The sequence below is a fragment of the Callospermophilus lateralis genome, chromosome 5, assembly GCF_048772815.1.
Source record: "Callospermophilus lateralis isolate mCalLat2 chromosome 5, mCalLat2.hap1, whole genome shotgun sequence".
Taxonomy (NCBI): domain Eukaryota; kingdom Metazoa; phylum Chordata; class Mammalia; order Rodentia; family Sciuridae; genus Callospermophilus; species Callospermophilus lateralis.
Genome location: NC_135309.1, coordinates 34,415,767 through 34,441,800, shown reverse-complemented (window position 1 = coordinate 34,441,800; position 26,034 = coordinate 34,415,767). Strand labels below are relative to the sequence as shown.

The following is a 26,034-nucleotide window of genomic DNA, read 5'->3' as shown; positions in this document are numbered from 1 at the left end:
TTATATTTTTATTTAGTTGTAGATGAACACAATATCTTTATTTATTTATTTTTATGTGGTGCTGAGGATCGAACCCAGGGCCTCATGCATGCAAGGCAAACACTCTACCATGGAGCTACAACCCCAGCCCCCTTTTCTTGTCTTTCTATTAGAAACTCTGATTTTACCTGTTTTAAACCTGGTCTTTGTTCCCCTATTGTCTTATACTCTTTTATCTGTTGTGTGTTTGTTTTGTTTTGTTTCTCACCATGCCCCATTCTGGATATTTTCTTTCACCCTGTTTTCCAGTTTCTTCTCTCTTCAACTGTGTTTAATCCCTCATAGATTTCCTAATTCCAGGTTTCTGGAGTTTGATTCAGTGTGTTCTAGTTTTAAAATTTCTCTTGCCTTTTTTTTTTTTTTTTTTTTTTAGGTTTGTTTGTTTCTGATTGCTCTACAATCTGGATCCCCTGTGGGTCTTTTTTCTGGTGTCTTTTTTTCTTCTTTCACTCAGTCATGTTATTTTTTTCTCCTAATGTGCTGTGTGTTTTGTTTTGGTTTTTTTTTTAGGGGGGGGGTGTTTTGTTTTGCTTTTTAAAAACAATATAGATAATAGAATTTTTAAAAATCTCCCAAAATCTGAGGGTTTTGAACAATGTTTCATTCCTTCAAAGAGGATTAAGTCAGCACAGCTAAATTCAGTGTTTTATCCATTTTCAGATTTAGAGAGAATTCAACACCAGACTATTAATTATTTCAGTCATCCTCCATCCCATGATATAAAACTTTTTCTGAATTCTAACTCAAAATATTGGAGGTTTAACTGGACTTACTTGCTTCTATCTTACCTCAAAAAGCAGGGTGACTCTACTCAGTTTTTTTTTTTTTTTTTTTTTTTTGCTCATTGTTTTTGTTTGTTTGTGTGTTTGTTGTTCTTCTCATCATCCCCCTCTTCTAAAATCAGCAAGTACACTTAGGAGCAAGCACTGGCAAATGCCTTACCTGCCCCTCTACATTCTCATTCTCTGCAGATCTTCACTGCCTTCTTAACATTCAGATGGTTTTTATATTTTCTAACTTTCTAATTGTTCTCAATAGTAAGTTTGTTCTAAACTGCCTAAATTCATCACTCTTTTATCATTTGAAAAATCAAAAGTGCCATAGGCTTCTAACATCCTTCTTTGGACATTTTCCCTCAAATTTATGTGACTTGAGAGTTTTTGATGATTATTTGGTTATCAACTCTTCTTGAGACCCTGAAAATTCATCTTTTTAATGTATAAGTGCTCTTCACTGTGATGAGTTCCACACCTATGTAGTTACACAGCAGCACCTCAGGGATTTCCATGGGAGAAAAATGGTGTTACACTGTTAAAGACAGATTTTTTTAAAGAAAAAAAAAGAACCACTGTGAGCAGAAAGATTGCCCTTTGAACATTGTTTTTGCCTCTCACTACAAGTTAGATAAGACAGTAAATGAACTATATCTTGTCTCATAACTTAATCTCTTCAGAGAAAAGTAGATTATTTTTTAAATCAGATACATTTTTCCTCAGAGAACTATTAAGCAAAACAAAAATAATGAAAATTATGAGCAGGGAAATTTGAGTTCATGATTAAAATCGTGATTATAAATCATGTTCTGGGAAAGGAAAGTTGGATGCCAGACTGAAAAGCATATACCTTTCTTTGTTTTAAGTATTGCTACTTGGGAAAACAAACCCAACATCATGTAATCTCCCATCTCACATTCTTTGGGATGTCTTCTTTAAGGATTATAATTCATTAAACAATTTTCAAAACATTGTAAACCAAAGAAAACTTATAGGCTTAGTTAATTAATAATTAAGCCCAAGGTGACCTTGTGCCCTCTGACTAAAGCCTAAGTTTTCAAGCTATGTCCTTAATGTCCAAAAGAGCAAATGAGCAAAGCAAGCATGTGGAGATACAGATTTGAATGACTGCATATTTTATGGGTCTGTAAAATAATTGAATGTGGTTTTAGTAGCCAGGGACAGTTCATCATATATTTAATAAGCATAATCATTATTCCCATAGGGAACACAATTCCTCCCAGTAGTACATTCCATGCAATTGTGATTGAGCCATCCACAGATATATCAATTCTTAAAAACAAAAGTAGCACTTATAAAGAAGGCTCTTATTTGTACTCTCCAAGAGTAACAGTTTGACTTTTGCTACTTTGATATAAAAAAATTACTTTTATTCTATAGGAAATGACTCCAAAGTAGATGGATTAGTAAACTTCGAGAAGCTAAGAATGATTGCCAAGGAAATCCGTCAAGTTGTTCGAATGACTTCTGCTAATATGGACCCAGCTATGATGTTTCGACAGAGGTATGACACAGAAATGTGAAGTGTTATTAGGTGGCATCAAGGGTGATAATAATAATTTCTTGTGCACTGCACTAAGTGCTTTACAAGTACCAATCTCAAGTAATTGTTTATCACAGTAACCCTAACAGGTAGGTGGTATTAGCCTTGCTTTCATATCTGAGGAATGTAAAGCTCAAAGCAGTTTTTATATAACTTGCTAAAATTTAAACCCCTAGTTTCTGTATTTCTTTTTTGAATATATGGATAGTTCTACATTGTTGTAATTTTTTTTTTTAAATATAAGCAAACACATTGTTGATCTTCACTGAAATTATCATACAGAATGAATACCTTCAAACCTAATCTGTAATGTATTAATTATCTCTTTTTTTTTAACTGAATATTTTTAAAAGTAATTGTTTATAGTACTAATTCATACTTGATTTTTTTAAAAAACATACGTCCCTTTGTTCAGGTTAATAATGCCGCTTTTTATTTGTATGTACATTCTTTAACAGAATTTAGAAAGTGCAAATTTAATCATTCTTCATCTTTATTAAAAATGGAAAATATTTATATTCTTTATTATCTGATCTTCTATGAATGCATTTTAAATTCATTTTTAATGTAATAACAAAGGCTTCTTCGAATTGCTATGTAGTTTATAGAAAGTACTTTGTTAAGCTGCTCCTAGTAATTAGGGTATAAGTAGACATTACAGTTTTAATTTTTGGTCTGATTTTCTTTTCTGTGTTTAGAGCATTAAATAATGGAATAATTTACAGATGCCAACATAATTCCTAATATTTAAAAAATATATACTCTGCTAAGGAAACAAAAATGCTTGGTACTTTAAAAACCAGAGTTGAAAAGCCAGGTGCCATAGTGCACACCTATCATCTTAACTAATTGGGAGGCTAAACAAGGATTTCAAGTTCAGGGCTAGCCTGAGCAACTTAGCAAGATCGTATCTCAAAATTTAAAAATTTTAAAAAGCTAGGGGTGTATATCAGGGGTAGAGTTCCCTAAGTTCAATCCCCAAAAGAAAAAGAAAAAACCATTTGGAGTTTATGTAACCCAACAAACCAGTGTGTGTCACGATTGTTTTTTTGCTTATTCACATCACTGTTCAGGAGTCTGTTTTTGTGAGTAGTTAATCTGATGATTTCTCTAATTTAGAGATCCTCAATATGTGGAGGAGAAATGAGTGTGCCTAATCTCCTCTTCCCAATTTCCATCCCTTTTCTGCCACTTGAGACCAATACATATGAGAGATGTCATTGCTCAACAGTGTGATAGCAGAAAACAATAAGAACCAGGAACCAGAGCAAACCTGGAGGAGGGCTTGTTCACTTGTTTTGTTTTTATTTTTGTTGCATGTCCTTGTACAGTGGTCTTGACATTCCCTATTGTCTTATATGGAACTCCATTCACTCATATGTTACCACTCTGGTCCCTGACTATGTAATGAATTTGTGTCCCTGCCAGACCAGTTGATAATATACCAACTACCATCTGTGCCTGAGAAATGGGCAAAGAGGGGGGAAAAAATTGATGTGACAATTAATAAGCCTGGCTGTTTGAGGTGGGTGGGGGCGAATAGCCTGGGTTGAGTAGAATAAGAAATGAGGGAAAATATCACTGTAAACATTGGACTGAATTTTTCCTGAATCGGCTTTATATGTCTGCCAGTGGTAATCATCAGTTTGCTAAATAAAAAAAACACTGTCTTTATTTGAACAATAGCATAAAGATATACAATATTGTAAGATTTCACTGATACATTTTTACTTATATTTTAAGTTGGATTTGTTGGCCAACTGTTCTTTACAATGTCTTATAAAATACTTCATCAGAGAAATTTCTGCACATAGAAAAGAATTGTTTGTTAATATTCCTTGTAGTTTCATTCTGTCACTTAATGAATGGCTTAAAAATATTTTCAAAATCACATTCACAAATTTTATACTTCAAGATTTTTTCCTTAAAAACTTTTAACTTAAAATTTATAGTAAGTATTTTCATTTAAGCTTCTTATAAACTGCTACATGAATTTATTAAGACCCTCACCCTCAGTGAGGCCCTGTCTCAGAATAAAAAATAAAAAGGACTGAGGTTGTAACTCAGTGATAAAGCACCCCTGTGTTCAGTCCCCAGTACCAAAATACATACATACACATATACTAAGTTGTTTTTTAAAAATCCATCATGGGGGTGCTGGGGATGTGGCTCAAGTGGTAGCACGCTCGAGTAGCATGCGTGAGGCACTGGGTTCGATTCTCAGCACCACATTAAAAACAAAATAAAAATATTGTGTCCACCTAAAACTAAAAAATAAATATTTTTTTTAAAAATCCATCATGGGGTTTCTTTTGGCCTTCTGGACGTATCATAACTCAAACCCTTGCATTCCCTTAAAGTCATTTTACCATTAAGCTACAGTTTTTTCCTGGTGAAATATTTCCATTCTACCCTGTCTACATAGTTTTTCTGACTTTCAACTGTTGTCTGTTTCTGTGCTTTCCTGTTCAAACACATGCTTCAATGTTTGTGGCTCTTGCTTACAGGAAGAAGAGGTGGCGGAGTCTGGGGTAAGTGTAGAGATGAACACAACTGGAATGAAGGTTGTGCAACTCTTAACATATAATGCATCCCTTTCATTAATGCACGCATATAAAACAGCATGTGTTCTATTAACTCTGTCAACCTACATTCCTGACAAATGCCTTTTGCTAACAAGGTGAACGTAGTGATAGAACCTTTTAGGGTTTTTTTGTATTTTTTTTTTTTTATGTATTTGTTTACTGATTTTACTTTTCCATTATTGATGTTCTATAAGCCCATTTTAATTTTTTTTTAAATTTAGCAGGATCTCTTAGATGATGATAAAGACAAAGATGATAGTGAATATTTGTTATATATTTCCCATGTGCCACATGTTGTTCTAAGTTTTCTAAATGAATTAGCTGTTTAATTCTCCTATCATCCTTTGAGAAGATGTTATTCCCATGGTATAGATGGGGAAGATGGAATTGCCCAGTTTTATAGCTCATTGATAGTGAATCCAAACCTAGGCAGTCTGATCAAGACTCCACACCACATTTTTTCTTCATATACCATATTTATTTTATAAAAGTAAACATTTGGGGCTGGGGATATGGCTGAAGCGGTATCACGCTTGCCTGGCATGCACGGGGCGCTGGGTTCGGTCCTCAACACCATATAAAAATAAAAAATAAAAACGTTGTGTTCACCTAAAACTAAAAAATAAGTATTTTTTTAAAAAAAAAAAAAAAGTAAACATACCATGTCAGTGGTATAAAAATGGATGAGAACTGTTTGTAAAGGTTGCATTTTTCATCACTTTTCCAAAAAGAGGCAACCTTTATTCAAGCTATATTACAAAATAAAACTAGAACCTGATTTTAATTCTTCCAAGCCATTTACACCTGAGATTTCCAACACTGATTGAAAATTATTTTAAATTTCTACCAGCTTTGCTAAAAGACTTTAACTCTCTGTAAAAATGTTAGAATAAAAAACACCTTTTGTTTTTTGTTTTTTATGCTTCTACATACATAGATATTCGTTTAGAATCGTAAATTGTTAAAGTTTTTATATATCATGTACTTAGTCCTTTCATTTTTAGATGAAGAGAGAGATGACTTTTATGGGTGAAAGAATTATATAAGAGGGATTTTCTTAATACTAGTGAACCAAGAAGTTAGATTTTTTATTACATGTAAGAAGAATTATTTTGTGAGCCATTTTCTTCAGTATTGTGTCTTATTTGTGGTTTTGTTTTCTGTTAAAGCTTAGCAAATTTGGCTTTCCTGTACTTCATTCCTTCCTTCCTTTTCTGTGTTTCTTGTGTATTTCTTCCATATCATACATTTATGTCTTAGTCTTTTCTGTCTCTTCTAACCTGGTATTAATATTTTAAAGAATAATACTTGCACAATCATAGTGGCTTTTTGAGGTGATTAATGATTTAATACATTCACTTTTTATTCAGCTTTAGGATTTGTCTTGTATGATAGTTGATGCTTACAAACAGATATTTTCATTTTACATCAGTATTTCCTGTTTTGGAAATAGTGTGGAAGACACTGTCATTTATTACAATGTTTTCTTTTTTAGAATTTTGTTATCTATACTGCCAGGCATAGTGATGCACTCCTATAATCCCAACTACTTAGGAGGTTGCAACAGAAGGATCACAAGTTTGAGGCCAGCCTGGGCAACCTGACAAGACACTGTCTTAAAATAGTTTTTAAAAGGATGGAGAATTTGGCTCAGTGCTAGAGTGCTTGCTCAGCATGTGCGAGACCCTGGGTTTAATCCCTGTACCACAAAAGGAAAAAAAAAGAATTTTTATCTATCCTAAATTTGTTAACACCCTCTCTTTCTTTTAAAATTATTAAATATTAGTATATTGAAACTTGTTACCAAGTTTTAGGACTGAATTTTACTTCATTTCTTTGAATCCAAAGTTTTATCAGTTGACTCCACTATTTTATGCAACACAAGAAAATCACTGCAGTGGTCAAGTGTGGTAGCATATGCCTGTCATCCCAACTACTCAGGAGGCTGAGGCAGGAGGATTACAAGTTCAAGATCACCCTAGACAACTTATGACTCTGTCTCAAAATAAAAAGGGCTGGGGATATAGCTTAGTGGTCAAGTGCCCCTGGATTCAATCCCCCTGTGCTGCCAATCCCCAGATCACTGCTTTATCCTGTTACCAAACTTGTACTTCATGCTATTGAAAGATCTCTTATAAGTCTGTGAACTTAGGTTTGAATTTTTATTACATTAACATTTTTTGTGTATATCTAAAAAGGAAAACAAGCAAAATAAATTGGTTTAGATCTTTATAAAATTTCTTCATATTCAGAATGTGAATCTTCTGAAACACTTTTAGAGTCATTAGTTTCTGGGTTTTCTGCAGTATACAGAGACTCAAATGCACACAGTCTTGTCTTGTGTGTCATCCAGTGTATTGATAATCCACCATCTTAAAAATATGGCATAATGCAAGCTCCTGATATTGGGTTCTGAGGCTGGCTTTGCAAGTAATTAGAGCTAGCCACCTTTTGACACCTTTGGGAATGTTATTGAAATTGTCAAATTTACTCTCTTTATAATCATTTGCTCCCTGGAATCTGAAAGGGTAATTTACTCATATCAGTATTCTTTATTCCAAATCATTCTGCAAGTATTAAGGTTTAAGTAGTATCACTTTAAGTAGTATCACTTTTAAGTAGTGATGACTACATCAACAGTTTCTGCCTAACCAGCAGCAATTGAAAGTTGTCATCAAATCTTAATATACCGCTGTTTAAAGAGATCTTAAAATGTGATTTTTTAAAAAATGCCATAACACTATTTTAGCTGTTTCACCTAATTTAAGTATGTGAGCACTAAAGAACAAATTGTTGTATGGTTGTGATCTGTGTATTTAGAATACTTTTATGTAAATATGAGACAAATTTAGAAAATGAATGGATATTCTTCTTTTAGAACAGCAGCTGCCTTCAAATAAAAATCATTCAAGAACCTTGTGTTTGCTAGTCTTGTTAAAGGATGCTTGACAAACAGAGTTGGGTGAAAGCGTAGGTTATTTGAATTGTAGTTGTTTTTACTCAACTTGCAGTTCCATCACATTTAGCAGCATTACAAAAATTAATTTCAGATTCCCCTTCCTTAAACCCAAATATTGACTAACTATTCCATATATGAGGAAATACTGAAAATTTTTTTTACATTTCTGATCTCTATTCTGAATTGAATAAAAATGCTGTTATTTTCAGCTAATATCTTACTAGTAAAATTGGACAGCATGCCCAAAGTAATCCTATTTAGACAGGAATGATGATTGTAATAGCGTGTCCGTGTGTCCAGAGTAGCACAGATGAGCAAAACTGCTCTAGAAACTTCCTTATGGGAGAAGCTTCATGCAGATATCTGATAGAGGATAGTCTTGTGTTGCCAGATTCTTGCCATATCTCTAGAGTGTGGATGGCTTCTAGGGCCAAAGGAATGCTTTTTCTTGTCACAGTTGTACCATGGTTGCATAGGCACAAACACAGGTCTGATAGAATATATTACATAGGGAGAAGTTGGTATTTTGTTCTTTTGAAATTTGCATTTTATCAAATCTTATTCTTTATTCAGAATATCGCCATATGTGCCAAATTACTTTGCATTAATGCTCTTCATCTTTTAACTCATTTATGTCAGCATGCAATAGCATTAACAGAGCAAAATCTTTTAATCTTCATTCTTTTGTGCTTAATTCTCATCTTTACCACCCCTTATTTTGATTTCTATCCTCTTACAGGTCACTCAGTCAAGGCAGCACAAATTCAAACATGCTGGATGTTCAGGGAGGTGCTCACAAAAAAAGGACACGCCGCAGCTCTCTGCTCAATGCCAAGAAGCTGTATGAGGATGCCCAAATGGCAAGGAAAGTAAAGCAGTATCTTTCTAGTCTGGATGTAGAGACAGATGAGGAGAAGTTCCAGATGATGTCATTGCAGTGGGAGCCTGGATATGGTACCTGTGAGTACAAGTTTTCATTTATGTGATACTACAGAGGATAACAAAATAGATAGTTGGTTCCCCAGAATTATGCTGAAGTTCCAGGAAAATTAACTTTGTACTGACATACCCTAAACATCATGTAATTCCATTAATCAGATCCAGAATCTTATTCATCCCTGATATGCAAGAAAGAGAGGGATAAATTGTTATTCTTTAAGAAGCTTTATAAAGCAGGGCACAGTGGCACACACCTGTAATCCCAGCAACTCAGGAGCTGAGGCAAAAGGATTGCAAATTCAAGGCCAGCCTTAGCCACTTAGTGAGACACTGTCTCAAAATTACTTTAAAAGGAGGTGAGGGAATGAGGATGTAGCTCAGTGATTAAGTGCTCCTGAGTTAAATTCACAGTACCAAAAAAAAAAAAAGCAGCTTTATAAAAACATCTTGTAAAACTTGGAGCCTTAAGAAGAGTCTTTTTGTTTGAGAACATTTTTGCATTGAGCTTAAAATGAAGGGTGAAATTTTTACTTTTTTATTTAATGGGTATTGTAATTATTTAATTTGTCAATTAGAAAATATAAGAAATCTGATTCAAACATTAGAGATAATAGGTGTTTTGCAGGTGTCAGGTAAAACAAGAAAAAGCCAGGCATATTCTGATAATATCTAGAAAATACAATGGAAAAAGAGATTCTGTCCTCAATATTGAACAACCCCTTCCTGCCACCCATGCTGGCATGCTTAGCAAACAGGTACTCTGCCACAGAGCCACACTCTCAAGCCCTATGCTGACTTTTTTTTTTTATTTTATTATTATTATTATACATAGTGTTTTAGTTCCTTTTGAAAAAATTAAGGAATTTGATTTCCCACTTAATGCTGACCTTTTAAAAATTAAGTATAAATAACAAACCACATATGTTAGTGAAATCAAGAACTGATATAGTGTTGAGAGAAAGGTAGAATGTGTTTCAAAGCTCTTACTCAAAAATTACATTTTAGGATCAATTCGTTGATGAGCCAGTGTTTATTGTCCCCAGGAGTCCCTGTGTTTTAGCTTTCTGCGTTGTTCCCTGATGTTTATCACCCAAAATATTCACTAGGCTCTCATAATAAAAGCATAATTACTAATTATTACATCTATGCTGGGACATTTTAAACATCTATTTGCTTTTATCCTGATATTTAAAGCAAACATATTATGAAGTACTAAGGTTATACCTACCTCATAAAACCATCCTGAATAACTGAGTAAAGGATTAAAAGTACTGCATGGGGCTAGGGATATAGCTTAGTGATAAAGTGCTTGTCTGGCATGCATAAGGCTCTGGGTTCATTCCCTAGCACCACAAAATAAGTAAATAAATAAATAAATAGAAGCACTGCCTGAAGAAAGAATATCCTTTAGACTATGGTATTGATTACATGCAAAGGAGCAGCTCTTTCGTTTCTTAAATCGAAGTTCCCTGGGTTTTTGAGCAAGTGCATCTTCATCTGAAAGATGCACCAAGTGTTACATAGTAGAAGGGAGTTTTCCAGTCTAGAAAACTAAACAATTTATTTTAATAGGAATCTAGAGAGTATAGGGCTGAGGAAGAGAAAGGCACACAGTTAAAGAGGACGGGTTGATGCTAAATCATGCAGGGTCTTTTAAGGCCATGTTGTAGGGCTTTGGGCCTTTATCCTGTGAACAGTGAGAAGGCATATAAAGTTGTATACAGGGACATATGGAGAAAGAAAGTGATATGATCAGATTTTCATTTGATAGAAACATTTTGCCATTGTATGGAGAATGGCTTGAAGTCATGAAATTTATGAAAGGTAGTTTAAAACATTTTATTTTTGTGCTAAAAATTAGTGATATTTAATAGGCCACTTATTGTTGCCTGTGGTAATAATAGCCTTGCCTAAAAAAGAAGTTCACTTACCTTTTTTTTTTTCTCTCTCTCCTATAGTGACCAAGAATTTAAGTGAGAAAAGATCTGCCAAGTCATCTGAAATGTCTCCAGTGCCTCTGAGGTCAGCTGGCCAAACAGCTAAAGCCCACTTACATCAGTCCCACAGAGTAAGCCAGGTTCTTCAGGTACCAGCTGTTAATTTGCACCCCATCAGGAAGAAGGGACAAGCAAGAGACCCTACATTGAGTGAGTATTCACAATTAGTATTATATTCATTTAATTAAATTCCAGGGGGATTAAAGTGACAATTACAAATGCTCAGAAGATGAGCTATTGTAAATTGTGTAATATCATCTCTTAATGAATCAGTTAAAAGGATAAAAAGAATACCGGTTTAAGTATATTCCGTTTGATTTTCCCTAGAGATATTTGACGATAGCATACTTAAGTTTTGTTTTTGTTTTTGTTTTTGTTTTTGTTTAGTTGTAGATGGAACACAATACCTTTATTTATTTTTGCCCCAGTGCTTACACATGAGGAGCAAGTAATCTACCACTGAACTACAACCTCAACCCCAGTGTACATGTTTTAAATGCTAGCCTTGGAATTCCTGTAAAGCTAAAATCTATTTATCACCCCCAAAAAACTTATAGTAATATATCTTGAGTATTTGCATCAAACCCTGGGCAATACATCAAGGACTTACTGCATTAAAAGATGTATTTAATGAAATACCAGCTAGTAACCTACAACAACTATGACAGCCAGCCAGACACAGTGGCACATACCTGTAATACCAGTGACTCCAGAGCATCAGGCTGAAGGATTGAAAATTGAAGGCCAGCCTCAGCAACTTAGTGAAACCCTATCTAAAAATAAAAAGGGCTGGGGATGTGGTCAATGGTTAAGTGACCTTGGGTTCAGTCCCTGGTAACAAAGAAATAGAAGAGGAAAAGAAAGAAGAAGAAAAAAATCTGTGTGTGTGTATGTATATATATATATATAAATATATATTTATATAATTTCCACATTTCTTTGCCACTTTTAGGCCATGTAGACATTATCCAAATAACTTTTTTATTGTTTATTGCTATTTCAGCTTTTAGGTGGGAAGCTACATTAAATTTGATTCCTAAAATTATTACTTTAATCTAATAATACATATTAAATAGAAGTTTGTGAATTTAATTTCATTTTATTTGAGTTACACAGTTGAAAATAAAAAAAGAAAGAAAGAAATGCCCCCTCCCGTGCCAAATTTTCAGTTTGGTTTATATAGAGACTCCCAGATACTTCAGTATGTGTTTACTGTTATGCAGGGGGTAAATACAGACCATATAAAAGGAAAAATAAGAGGCACCTTTAGCAGGAGTGAAAAGGCAGGGCTTCAAAAGAAAGCTTTTTGGAGATAAGATTTAAGCAGAACCTCAAGAAGAGGAAGGAAGTAATTAGGGGAAGGTTTCAGAAAAGTTGCTTCAAGCAAAGGAAACAGCTTAGTGTTTGCAAGGAGCTACAAGTGCTTTGCTGACTGGCTGCAAATTTCATGCAGAGTATTGAAAGAAAATAGTAACTAAAGTTGACAGTTAGCATTTAGGGAGTTTGAGGCACAGTTCACAGTGCTTTACTGACCATACATTTGTTTATTCTTTATAATAACCTATAAGAAAGGTAGTATTTTATTCTTACTGAGAACCAAACTCATTAAATGTGTCAAAATTATAATTTGCTATGCTAAAGGCAAGTTGTGATTGAGACGCCATTAAAGAAATTTGAACACGGGAAAGTTATAGTACAAATTATGATTGAGAATAGACTATAGTAGAGAATGCAGCAAGATCTGAGGTAGAAAGCTTGAATGGATAGCTGATGTAACATTTTATTGGAAATTGCTCAGGACCTAGACTAGTTTAGTGGATGCAGGAATTAAAAGAATTGGATGCAAAATTAATAAATTTGGTAAGAGTAAGGGAGGGACAAGTTTAGCTTTCATTGTTTAACTTGGATATTAGCACCTGAGAGACGGCACTATGTATACTGGGTAGTCCCATGTCCCCTCCCTCTCGTTCCCTCCCCAATAATATGGCTGGTATTTATGGGTAAAATATATTGTATATTAAAACTATATTCAAGTAGTAAGGATATGGTGTGATTAAAGAGTTTTCATTGTCAAAAGCTGCTTGTCACTGGGCTATATTCTCATCAAAGTTGTGTTTACTCTGCTGGTTAAGAACAGTGTCAGTAGTTCTTTGACATTTCTTAGAGAAGACCACATTGGAAAAGTCAGTTGTCAGTATATTGAAAGCATTTTGGTTTAACCGTCACTAAACAGTGCCAGCTGTTAGATAGGGTAATGATAGAATATTTCCACTAGGCTCCATATTATTTTTCTATGACTTCATGATTCTTTCTGTTGTTTACTTCTCTCCTGGAGTGTGAATTTAGTGCTCTTGTAAAGGGCTGGACTGGCAGCCCTGCAGCCTCTTTTGTATATCCTCAGCACAGATGCACCACAGGTAGTGCCAGTGCCAGCATTCCTACACTGCCCCTGACCAATGCCTCACTCTGACTTGGAGAGGCCACCTCTAGAGGGGAGGGAAGAGTTTGAATCCATGTCTTCCCTTTAAGATTTCAAACAGGTGTGTCAATTGTGAGGCGTGGGTCACTTTATTCAGAATTCAGAGGGTGGTTTTTAACTTCTGTGACAGAGAGCAAGCATAAGTAAAAATTGATTTCTCTTCTGCCACAAAGGAAACTTTTTATTATAAACTGATCTATGACCAGCTGAATTTGAACAAATAACCTAGAGGTGAGAATATCTGTATGCCATTATGCAGTCATTTAGTCTTCGTTTGTCATTTACACATTTCAGTTGACTATACTAGCCATTGTGCCTCATGGCTTTAGTTATGTAGTGAATTAGGCATATACAGACATTTAAATTGTAAAATGGGACTTACGCATTTCTTTGATTTTATTCTTAGGTTCAAGTTTACCTCAGAAAGTTTTAGGACCAACCGAAGAAATAAGTGGTAAGAAACATACAGAAGACACTGTGTCTGTGGCATCATCTTTACATTCTAGTCCTCCTGCATCTCCTCAAGGTTCCCCTCGCAAAGGTAAGACAGACATTTCAGGCTTGTTCTTGTTAAACTGAACAGCACTTTCTAGCACATATGTTGCTTTTTAGTCCATAAATAAATGAATAATAGAAAAGTGTAACTGTGGGCTGGGGTTGTGGCTCAGCAGTAGAGTGCTCGCCTAATAAGTGCGAGGCCCTGGGTTTGAACCTCAGCACCACATAAAAAATAAATAAATACAATAAAGGTATTATAACCAACTAAAGTTTAAAAAAAAGAAAAAAGTATAACTGCTAAGAGTTACTTTTTGAACTTTGCTATTTCTTATTGAATTATTCAAACAACTTTTCAGTTGTTATACATCATGTAACTGGGACTCCAGAATTCAGAGGGTGGTTTTAATTTCTGTGACAGAGAGCAAGCATAGATAAAAATAAAGGCAGAAATCACAGGTTTTTTGATCTGTGCCAGTTCTTGATGTTACTTTCTAAATTTTCGGTATTCAAACATTTCATTGGAGCATTTGCCAATAAAAATATCTACAATAATATTTTTAACCAAGATGTAGAAAAAGAAACAGATATTTAAGGTGACTTCTTTTTTTTTTTTTTTTAGCAATAGCATATTACCTTTTTATGAATCAAGATTTAGGACAGATACCTTTATAGATTTTACATTTATACTTTTACAGAACCTAACGAGGTAAAAAATCTGACATCCTTCTTGTTCTTTTACATGTGTTTTTATACTAAAAAGAAATTGAGACCAAAGCTTTTCTTGGCTAGCCTGGACAGTACCTATGGAGATTCCATTTCATGTTAACTGCACATGTAGCATTCTAGATAGGGTGTGTATTTCTTACATTAGCCCCTGTACCCTCTGTTTGTACCCTGGAAGAAAAAGCTCCCTAATACTGGGATCTTTACAGATATACAAGAATTAAATAATTACAGCTTAAGATGGCATATAAGCAGAGGGGGAGACAAGTTTTTTAATTCTAGCAGGAGGGAGAAGCTTCCAGACTTTGCCTCAGCTCCCATGTTCTGAGTTACATCTCATTCTTCAGGGCTTTTTCTTATTTTTGCCACCTTATGTAGCAATGATGTCAGATCTGAGTTGAATCCTGATTCTGTCCCCTGCTATATCTGTGTTACAGTGTATAACTTATTATAGGGTCAGGTTTTCTCTCTAAAAGACAGGGGGAAAGACCATCTATTTCAGGGTCCTCCAAGGTTTAAATGTAATAATATTTATAAAGTCATATGTGCTAAAAAGTAGTGTCTCTTTTGTTTCCCTGCTGCCAACCCAGGGCAACTAGCTTCATTACTTACCTGCCCTTTCTCACATAGCTGAAACTGGCTAGAATTTTCATTCAGATTTTACAAGGGAAAGCTTCGTGAAAATCAGAACATATAAGCAGCATATATACAATAGTTGTATTTATAAACACATATTTCTCATCCTGTTGTGACATACACATGATATTTTTTGAGGCACATAGACCTGATCCCATCTCCTTTTCTCCTTTGTCCCATCCAGGGTGCCTTTGTCAGATCTGGCAGCAGTGCCTGCAGCCAGACAAATAATCCTCATAAACAGTGCCTGTGTGCTAATACCCTTGAAGGAGCACTTTACATCCCTCATCCCTTTTGGAAGCTATTCAGAGGTCCATTTCAGACTAGAAAATTCTGTAAGCAGAGAGCTAGTTGGATCTGATTCAGTGCTTTATGCCTGACTATAACTTGGGGGAAGAAATATCAGGAACAGGAATACCCCCATTGGCCTTATTCCCAGCAGAAAATCCACTCTCACCATTGAAATAGAAAGGTCTTTCTGGATTATCTTTCAGTGTGTAGCTGAGAGTTGACTATGATATTTATAGGTTTGTGAACCTGTCATAATCATATTTAGAATCCTGAAGAAATTCTCTTGAGCATTATTTCAGTTTGTTGTTGCATATGCTCTGTCAAAACTGAGGCACAGGGGTTGTGGCTCAGCAGTAGAGCACCTGCCTAGTGTGTATGAGGCGCTGGGTTCAATCAAGCCTCAGCACCACATATGAATAAATAAAGATAAAGGTATTGTGTCCACCTACAACTAAAAAAAATATTAAAAAAAAAAAAAAAAAACTTAGTCAGGCATGGTGGCACCTGCCTATAATCCCAGCAGCTAGGGAGGCTGAGGCAGGAGGATCACAAGTTCAAAGCCAGCCCTGGCAACTTAGTGAGGTCCTATGCAAATTAGCAAGACCCTGTTTCAAAATAAAAAATAAAAAGGGCTGAGGACGTGGCTCCTGGGTTCAGTCTCCAGTACACACACACACAACACGCACATGCACGCACGCACACACACACACACACACACACACACACATAAATAACTCGCTCAACTGAATATGATATTTCTATAGATAGGTTTTTGCCAATTTATGTCATTACACTAAATATGTTATTAGGATTCGTTCTTAGTTTTATCTCGATTCTGGAATTATTTGTTTTCTGTTTTTCTCCCCTTCTTTCCTTGTGCTACTGAGGATTGAACCCACTGGTGCTCTACTGCTCAACTACATCCTCACTAATTTACGTAGATTGGCTTTGAACTTGTGATCCTCCTACCTCAGCCTCCTGAGTAGCTGGGATTACAGATAAACACTACCATGCCTGACTTGAAATTAGTTGTTTTCTAACAATTAAGAAAATAATTCTGTTTCATATTTTCGTAAGAAGAAGTTAAACAAGTAAGCACTTTTAAAAGAAGGAAGTCAAGAGACTTTAAGCATTATATAATCTTCCTCAGCACTTAAGAAAGGCAACCTCTCCACCTTAGAGCCACAGCAGCATCAGAAATGATGCTTTGTAAATATACGTGTTAATATGTATTCTTTTTGTGTTCCATTTGGTTTTTGCTAAGCTTTTTCTTAGTAAAATCTGCTGGAAAATTCTAGACAGGCATAATTTCTTTTGAGAAATAGTTCTGGTTACCTGTTACTCTAGTCATATATTTTCTGATGATTTGACCACCTTGGTTTACTTTCAACACTGTTACCACCAGCCTGTTCTGATCAAGATAAGATAATCTTTCTCCTGTGTTCTGTCTTATTATAATAACAATGTGTTTATGCTATATAATACATTTTTATGCATTAAAAATATTTTTGCTAGATTTCCATTTTGCAGATGTTGTCAAGATAATAAATTTTTTAGTAGGTTGATTGTGATTAATTGGAAAGAATTAATTGACCATGTCAGGGTTTTTGCATTTCTCCCTCCAGTTGGCAGTATCATATCTGATCACAGCATCCTCCTGCGCCTCTCAGGGCCTTGCTCATCCCCTCCCTGTGAGTCCAGCACCGAGATCAGTGGCCAGAACTGCCCCGGAATAGGTGGGGTTTACTTGCAAAAGAAAATCCTTCAGATTACCAGGAGCACAGCCAAAAGAACAGACAGGATCAAGAAGGCCACTGAGGAGAATAGAGACAGGACAAGTTGTGAGAACACAACCAGAAAAAGAATGACATCCCCGTTTAGAAGATTTAGGGAAAGAACTCTTTCAAGGGAGAGACTAGTCAACAGCCAAAAAGAGGACACAGATCACAATCAAGCTACAGACAGCTGTGAGAAAGTGAAGGATGTTGGAAGCAACATCAAAGATGAGAAAGGGAGTGACATCTTCAATTCAAATAGCCGAGGCAACAGTAATATTTTAAACTGCTTCCATACGCGATTCAAGTCTAAAAGGAGGAAGACACTCTGACGAAGTTCCTTATTACAGTGTTAAATTTGTTTTTAGTTATTAATGTAAATGTAGCTTGAATTAAGCCACTTGGAGAGACAACTTAGTAAGATACTATTAATAAGCATTTTATGATTAGTATTACAGGTCCTCTTACAACAAAGTAATCTTGATTAAAAGTGCCTTATTTGTACATGTTATTTTACTAATGTATTGAGTTAGTAAATGTTATACTCTTGTTTTCTGTAGTTGGCTTTATTTCCTACAGCTGGGTCTGTGAGCGAAATAAATATAGAAGCTTTTCAGGAATTAGTGTTCATTTTCGCCATAAAACCCCTGGTAAAAATCTGATTTGATTATTTTTTTTTAAATATCTGGTGGTTATCTCTCTTTGCCTTAGAGAATTTTATTGCCATCTTAGTACTCCCTACAGCATTGTAAGCTAATGGACAAAGATGTTTTTAGGAGGCAAGAAATTGGATCTTTTTCGCATCCATTTTTTGTATTATCTGTCTTTCACATATCTCTGATTGTGAAAGGAGGAACTGATCTAAGAGTAGATTCAAAGCCATTTGGGAAACTTGTTTAAAACTGTATAAATAAGCTAGGTGCAGTGGCGCATACCTGTAATCCGGTGGCTCAGGAGATGGAGGCAGGAGGACTGAAAGTTCAAGCCAGCCTCAGCAATTTGGTGAAGCACCAAGTAACTCAGTGAGACCCTGTCTAATAAAATACCAAATAGGGCTAGGGATGTGGCTCAGTGGTCAAGTGCCCCTAAATTCAATTCCCAGTACCAAAAAGAAAAAGAAATTATATTACTATGCCCCACCCAGACCTCATAAGTTGCCAGAAGTGGGCATGGGAATGTGTATCTTAGTAAGCTTTCCAGGTGATTCTTGAAATACATTATATTTGAGAAATAACTAACACACAAGGATGAAATTATTTTTAAAAAGTGAGTCAAGTGTGTTCCAAGAATAAAAGAGCAATGATTTTTCTTTTAAAGGAAGTTTTTTTTATTTTTTTATTTTATTTACCATATCCATTTTATTGATCCTCTTGAAAATTGATCAGTTTATGGGCATTAACAATGATCCTTAAGATCAAAGATGTGCAACTCAGGAGGCTAGCTTGTCTTGACTTAACCTGGTTCTTCAGCCCCTAAACCATGGGTTAATTGCACATTTCCTGGTGCTTGATACTTCTCCTTGAAATAGTTAATGAGGCCATTAATGTGATTATTGCACAACACATTTTTTCTTGAATGACTACAGTCATTGGTGAATAAACTCCCAAGAGTTTTAATTCAGAAAAAAATCTTGGAGCTTAAGTAGTTGACTTCCTCTCTATATGTATAAGAAAGCTAAGGCTCTGAAAATGCTAGTAACATACCTGAGGGATTGGTCCAAGGTCATATCCTGTTGGATTGGTCCAAGGTCATATACCTGTTGAACCTCACTCCATGAACAAGAAGATACTGTTTGCTTTCTAGAGACCTGCCCCCTTGTTGGGTCACTTCCTTTCAACTTTGTTTTTGGATCCTTTTACCTCATTCCATCCTTACCCTTTTAACCCAAAGAATACAAAAGACAATCTGGCTATCTGCTATGTAGTAAGGCACAGAAGAATTTAAAACATGTAGTCACGGTTTTGTTTTGTTTTGTTTTTTCCATTATATATTTTTCTAAATCTATCTGTTCAGCTATTGAATATTCTTCAAAGAAATGAAGAAAAAGGAAAGTAGGTATATAATTAAGTCCAATCCAAAACAATCTTTAAAAATATGGAAACAGGACTGGGCTTGGTGATGCATACCTATAATCCCAGCAACTCAGGAGGCTGAGTCAAGAGGATTATAAATTCAAGGTTAGCCTCAGCAATTTAACAAGATCCTATCTCAAAAAATAAAAAGAACTGTGTGTGGATATAGCTCAGTGCTAGAATGCCTCTGGGTTCGGTCCCCAGTATAAATAGTAATATTAATAATAATGATGAAAAAAATAATAATGATGTTGAAACAGAACTGGGGGTATGGCTCAGTAGTAGAGCTTTTGCCTAGAATGTGGAATTCCTGGGTTTCATCCTCAGCATCACAAAAAAAAATAAAATACTGAAACAGTGATTCTCAACTCGGAGCAAGACTTCTTAGGTGGCATAACCAGAACATCTTTGGTAAGTATATGTAGTTTGAAAAAGCAAAAATGTAGTCCTGACTTCCACCCTTACCTCAAGGTAGTATTTTGGATTTAAATCAGGCCAGAAAATATTTGTGTTAATCAAAGGAAGAGGGCATAGGGCTAAAAAGAAATTGAGAAACTCTATTATGTGTACTTCTTAATATTTGTAATGTACTTCATGCTTTTTTGTTTTATTAAATACTTGTGACTGTGTGAGAGCCTAGGCCAGATATACCCTTGGACAAATTCTTAGTAATGCTGGATTTTGACTTTGCTCTTGAATTTAGAGTATTGGTGAGATGTGGGATAAGTAGGTTAACAGATATTTAGGGGAATACGTACAGAAATTGGGCACTATTACATCTATATAGATATTTATATATTTTTTTGTCCTCTTCCTGACTACTCCCACTCATATTCCTTTGAAGTTTGATTAGAGTTTTGGTTTGTTTATTTTTTCCATTCAGGTTATGCACTTATACCATCAGCTAAATCGGACAACTTGTCGGATTCCAGCCATAGCGAGATCTCTTCACGGTCCAGCATCGTGAGCAATTGTTCTGTTGACTCCATGTCTACAACTCTACAGGATGAACGGTGTTCTCAGACTATGGCAATCCCTGAATCCACTGGGACACTGGAAAAGACAGAGCACTCCTCAGGAATAGGAGACCATACTCAGCTTGGTCCTGGGTAAACCATCCTTATCTATATTCAAATTATAAAACCTTAGCCAAGAGGCCATCAATCATTAAGCAGCATTCCCCATCTTAACCCTGTACCTTCCCTAAGTGGGAAAGTCACAAGACATTCCGTAAAAGAATATGAAGGTCAAGCACATATTCTCTATGCCGAATGTGGAAATAAGTACATTTTTAAAGATGTATAGATGATTTCTTTTTTTTTTTTTTTTTGTGGTACTAGTGATTGAACCCAGGACACTTTACCCCTGAGGTGCACCCCAGCCCTTTTTTATATTTTGTTTTGAGACAGGATCTTGTTAAGTTGCTGAGGCTAGCCTCAAACTTGCCATCCTCCTGCCTTAGCCTTCCCTCCCTGCTAGGGATGCTTATTTTTAAAGTGTTACTCAGTTGAAGTAACTTCTAAATGATAGAAGTTACTAGGGCTCAGGATTTAACCCAATAGTAAATTTGCATGGTAGAGTGCTTATTACGTAGCAGGTTCAAGGCTATGGGTTGGATCTCCAGCAACACCACTTCTCTCTTCCCCCACCAAAAAAAAAAAGAAGAAAAAGAAACTGGGTGTTAGTTTAAAGGTGTCTCGAAAATTGTATAATAGAAAGTACACCCACACCAGGTGTGGTGGCACATGCCTGTAACCTGTAATCCCAACAACTCCGGAAGTTGAGGCAGGATGATGACAGGTTCAAAGCCAGCCTCAGCAACTTAGTAAGGCCCTAAACAACTTACTGAGACCCTGTCTCAAAAATCTAAAAAAAAAGCTGGAAGAATAGGAGAGGTTGGGGATGGAGGCTCAGTGGTTTAGTGCCCCTGGGTTGAACCCACAGTACCAAAAAAAACATGTACACCCAGTATTGTACGTATCATAGACAGGTTGGGAAAGTGGTATCAGTCCTTAATCTTGTTTTCTGATATCATGATTTGAATAAGAATAATGAGCTTTCAAAGATTAATTAAAAAAAAAATACTGGACTGGGTAACAAGAAGTCCCAATTATGTACACCTATAATACACCAATAAAAAAAATGTAGAAAGAGAAAAAAAATTAACTTCCAATTTATCTTTAGAATCTTCCAATTTCTTTTTAGAATCAAGCAAAATAGAAATCTTCAATAAAGCATCAAAAAACTTTAAAGTGATTATTGTTAAGCTTAATCTACTTTAATATCTATTTTAAGGTATATTCTAGATTTCATAGAGTAGGTATTTTTATAAAAATTAGGGTTTTCTTTTTTTTTTTTTCCTTGTTTGTTTTTTGTTACTGTTGTTTTGTTTTGTTTTGTTTTGTTTTTTCCTGTCCTGGGGTCTAACTCAGGGCCCCAGGTATACTAGGCAAGCTCTCTACCACTGAATTACATCCCAAGCCCCAAATTCTAAATATTTTAGATGTCACAGACCATAAGATCTCTGTTATAACTACTTTGCCTTTATTGTTAACATCAAAACAGCTGTAGCCAATACATAAGCAAATCGGCATGACTATTTCCCATAAAACTTTATTTTTTAAAATATTTTTTAGCTGTGGTTGGACCCAGTATCTTTATTTTATTTATTTATTTTTATGTGGTGCTGAGGATCAAACCTAGGGCCTCACACATGCTAGGCAAGTGCTCTACCTCTGAGCCACAATCCCAGCCCCCAATAAAACTTTATTTACAAAACTAGGCAGAGGACTGGATTTGACCTTGGCCTGTAGTTTGTTGACCCCTTTTCCATTTATAAATCAAAGGTTCACAAATATTTTGTGAAGGACTAGATAGGAAATATTTTAGACCAGCAGGCTGCATATGGTTTTATTTAAACCCTTTAAAATATAAAAAAAAAAAAAAAAAAAAAAACGTTCTTTGCTCCAGACCAGACCAAAAAAAAAAAAAAAAATGGGCTGTTAGCTAGATTTGGCCAATCAGCCTAAGTTTGAGGATCCCCCCAAAAAATGATAGGATTCATTTAATAAATTGGGGGGGGAAATTGCTGTTTACTTGGTACTATAATAGGCTAACTTCAAATATACCTTGAAAAGTAAAACATGGTTTCTTAAGCTGTGGATTCTTATGTCTATATTCATTGGAGAAGAGTATATTGAAATAGAATGAAAAGGTTTACTTAATTTTATTCATTTCAAACCTTATCATTGCATTTTTCACTTAAAATGTATTTTTTAAAACTTTTTAGGAAACCTTGCCTAAGCATTTGAGTTTTTTCATTGTATGTTTCTAGCTGTGTATGTTCTGTGTTTGTTGTAAGAGCTTATACTTGGAATAGACAGAAGAAAGATTGCCCAATAAGCCAGTAACTTACTTCTAATTGTGTGTTATCTCCAATTGCAGGTGGATGCTTTCAAAACCATCTTTAATCAAGGGTTTAGCTGTCTCAGCTTCTATGAGCAATGAAGAGATTTCTCATGAGCATATTGTTATTGAAGCAGCTGATAGTGGTCGTGGAAGTTGGACTTCCTGTTCAAGCAGCTCCCATGACAACTTTCAGAGCCTTCCAAACCCAAAAAGCTGGGACTTTTTGAACTCCTATAGGCATACTCATTTGGATGATCCCATTGCTGAAGTGGAACCCACTGACTGTGAGCCCTACTCCTGTCCTAAAGGCTGCTCTAGAACTTGTGGCCAGTGTAAGGGAAACCTAGAGACTAATCAGCTGAGACAAAGTTGGACCTCCTCCAGTTCTCTGTCTGATACATATGAACCAAATTATGGGACAGTTAAACGGAGAGTATTGGAGAGCATCCCCACTGAGTCATCTGACAGCTTGGACCCAAAGGATGCCACTGACCCAGTTTATAAAACTGTCACTTCAAGCACAGAAAAGGGCTTGATTGGTAAGTTGTGTGCTTTGTTGTATACTTGGTATTCAGAGATTGTGGCAAAAAATAATAATAAGGCAGTGGAATATATTGACCAGGATTTTATTCTTGGAAAAAATCATTCTCTTTGTCCCTAAAATTCATGGTTTCTCAAGAGTTTTGGAGCAGATATTCAAACCATTAAAATAAAAAGTCTGGTGAGAAAATATGTAGTTAAGGAAATACATTTGTCATGTTTTATTTTTTAAGATATTTTTGGTTCATTGAAGAATATCATCACATTACTATACAGTAGTAATAAAGATATTATTCTCCTTGTCATAAGGGGAAGAAATTATTTGTACCACAACTGCTAGGCATACATGGTAGAAACATTTATTCTTCTGTTACTTTGAGGTAGTAAAAGTGAGAGGAGGAAATATGAGTGAGCTTAGTGGTAGAGCATATGCTTAGCATTCAGGAGGCCCTGGGTTCAATCTTCAGCACCATGAAAAAAGAAAGAAATCAATCTGAAACATTTTTCATTATACCTTCCTTTTGCATATCATTAGTGTACAAAATCATTTGTGAATTTCATTCTAGGCTTTCTTAGTGTATTTAGCCATCAAATAATATTTTTGAAAAATTTATTCCCTGAATTATATAAATATTTGAATAGTCCCTGCTTTTCTACATATGTGGAATGACTATTTGTTAAATCTATATTATTCATGATCAGTTCTTAATTCTATGACATAGTCATGATATCACATTTAGTTACTAAAGTATGCTTATTTTATAGTCACTTGTTAAATTGCACTATAGATTGGGTGTTTAGCTCTCATTTTGTGTGTGTGTCGGGGCGGGGGTTTGCTGGGGGGTGCTGGGGATTGCACCCAGGGCCTTGAGCATGCGAGGCAAGCACTCTACCAACTCAGCTATATCCCCATCCCCTAGAGACAGGGTCTCACTGAGTTGCTTATCACATTGTTTTTCCTAAGGTTGGCTTTGAACTTGCTATTCTCCTGTCTTAGCCTCTTAAACTGCTGGGATTACAGTTGTGCACCACCACACCTAGCTAAAGTCACCATTAATTTTTAATATCCACTGAAAATCAGAGAAATTTAATTTAAGATAAATTTTCTAAGATTATGTTTTTTTTTTTCTTCTCTATTTAATCCAAAAGCAGAAGTTAGAAGTAAGGTTCTAAAAAAAGATGAGTTCATCTTTATGGGTAAAGTTAAATTTGTCCACATGCTTGGATGAATAACTAATCTGCCCAGTAGTACCACAGAACAGTGGTTCATGTCTCCAGGAAAGGGTGAAACAGCTCTCCAGCAACCCCAAACATCTTTTGAAAACTCGACTAGTCAACAGAGAATGATGGTTAGGGTGAACTTTTAAATGTTTGTTGTCTTTAGGACTAGTGTTAGTACAGAATGTGTCTCACACTTCTGTGATGTGAGTGCTAAACTGTAGAAGAAAGTTTATCATCAATGTCATCTTCAGCACACTCTTTGAATCTTTATAAAACTTAACGTAATTGTATTTTAATGTAACCTGTGTTTTAAAACAGGTTTCAGTATTGTTTATTAAGCTAATCTGCTGTCATTATATTTAAATTTATTTTATCCATTTTAAGTTCTTTTGTCATCATAATAAGTTTGTGTGTGTGTTATTTCTTACATTTTTCATTAACATTTCCACTGCTTATTTTTCATGCCAGTGTACTGTGTAACTTCACCCAAGAAGGATGATAGGTATAGGGAGCCACCTCCTACTCCTCCAGGATATATGGGAATTTCTTTAGCAGACATAAAAGAAGGACCCCACCTGCACCTAAAACCTCCAGATTATAGTGTGGCAGTGCAAAGGTCAAAGATGATGCATAACAGCCTTTCTAGACTGCCACCAGCTTCTCTCAGTAGCAGCCCTGTGGCGTGTGTTCCATCGAAGATTGTAACTCAGTCTCAGAGGCATAATTTGGAACCATCCCATCCTAAACTAGCAGATGTGACTGATGCAGATAGCGAAGCAGATGGTATGTTGACAACCTACCTTAATGGGTCTTAAATGAATTGCTGAATTAATAGAAAATGATTTTTACTCTGGCTCTTTTATGGTAATTAATGTTTTTTTTTATTATCTTAAAAATCTCTATCTAAAAAAATAAGAAATCCCTAAACATGATTGTATGTTTTGTTTTGTTTTTGTAAATAGAGATGCAAGCTGCTCTTTTTTGTGATCCCAGTACCTTTCTGCTGGGTCCCAATGGAGTATTCTTATGTTTGATAGAACAGCAACTTAGTCTAATAGGATAATTTTGAGAGGAAACACTTGACATTAGTAGAGTTGTGATTTACATCAACACATGGAAGTGTTTCAAATGCCAAATTGTCTGAAATTATGTTATTGATACAGTTCCTCTTATTTGCAATATCCTTGACTGACTTTGTACTTGTGGTAATAATTTGAAAAATAATTGGCTTTCTTAAATCAAGTTTTTTTGTTTGTTTTTTGTGGTACTGGGGATTGAACCCAGGAACTGTATCCTCAGCCTTTTTTATTTTGAGACAGGCTTCTCACTATATTACCCAGGCTGGCTTCTAATTTTGCAATCCTCCTGCCTCAGTCTCCTGAGTAGCTGGGATTGTAGACATGTACCACCACACTCAGCAGAAATAAATGAAGTTTTATCCTTTTGAACAGTAAAATAATAAAATGAATTAAAAACATTTATGAAATTCCAGGTTTTTTTCATCCTTTGTTGTGATCAGAAATGTCATTACAATA

At 35.3% G+C, this 26,034-nt stretch overlaps 1 protein-coding gene across 7 annotated transcripts in view; it reads left to right on the top strand.

The window, feature by feature from the left end:
* Positions 1–26,034, top strand: part of Rapgef6 (Rap guanine nucleotide exchange factor 6) — a 214,685-nt gene that overhangs the window by 185,209 nt on the left and 3,442 nt on the right. For 2 of the 7 annotated variants that reach the window (XM_076856436.2, XM_076856435.2), the window contains 8 exons: positions 2,214–2,337; positions 4,884–4,907; positions 8,660–8,880; positions 10,818–11,006; positions 13,742–13,876; positions 20,214–20,439; positions 22,775–23,277; positions 24,968–25,282. In XM_076856436.2, coding sequence (XP_076712551.2) covers positions 2,214–2,337; positions 4,884–4,907; positions 8,660–8,880; positions 10,818–11,006; positions 13,742–13,876; positions 20,214–20,439; positions 22,775–23,277; positions 24,968–25,282 — 1,737 coding nt within the window. Of the gene's footprint in view, positions 1–2,213; positions 2,338–4,883; positions 4,908–8,659; positions 8,881–10,817; positions 11,007–13,741; positions 13,877–17,108; positions 17,591–20,213; positions 20,440–22,774; positions 23,278–24,967; positions 25,283–26,034 lie in introns of those variants that run through there. The other 5 variants (XM_076856438.2, XM_076856437.2, XM_076856440.2 and 2 more) reach the window with 3 other exon arrangements.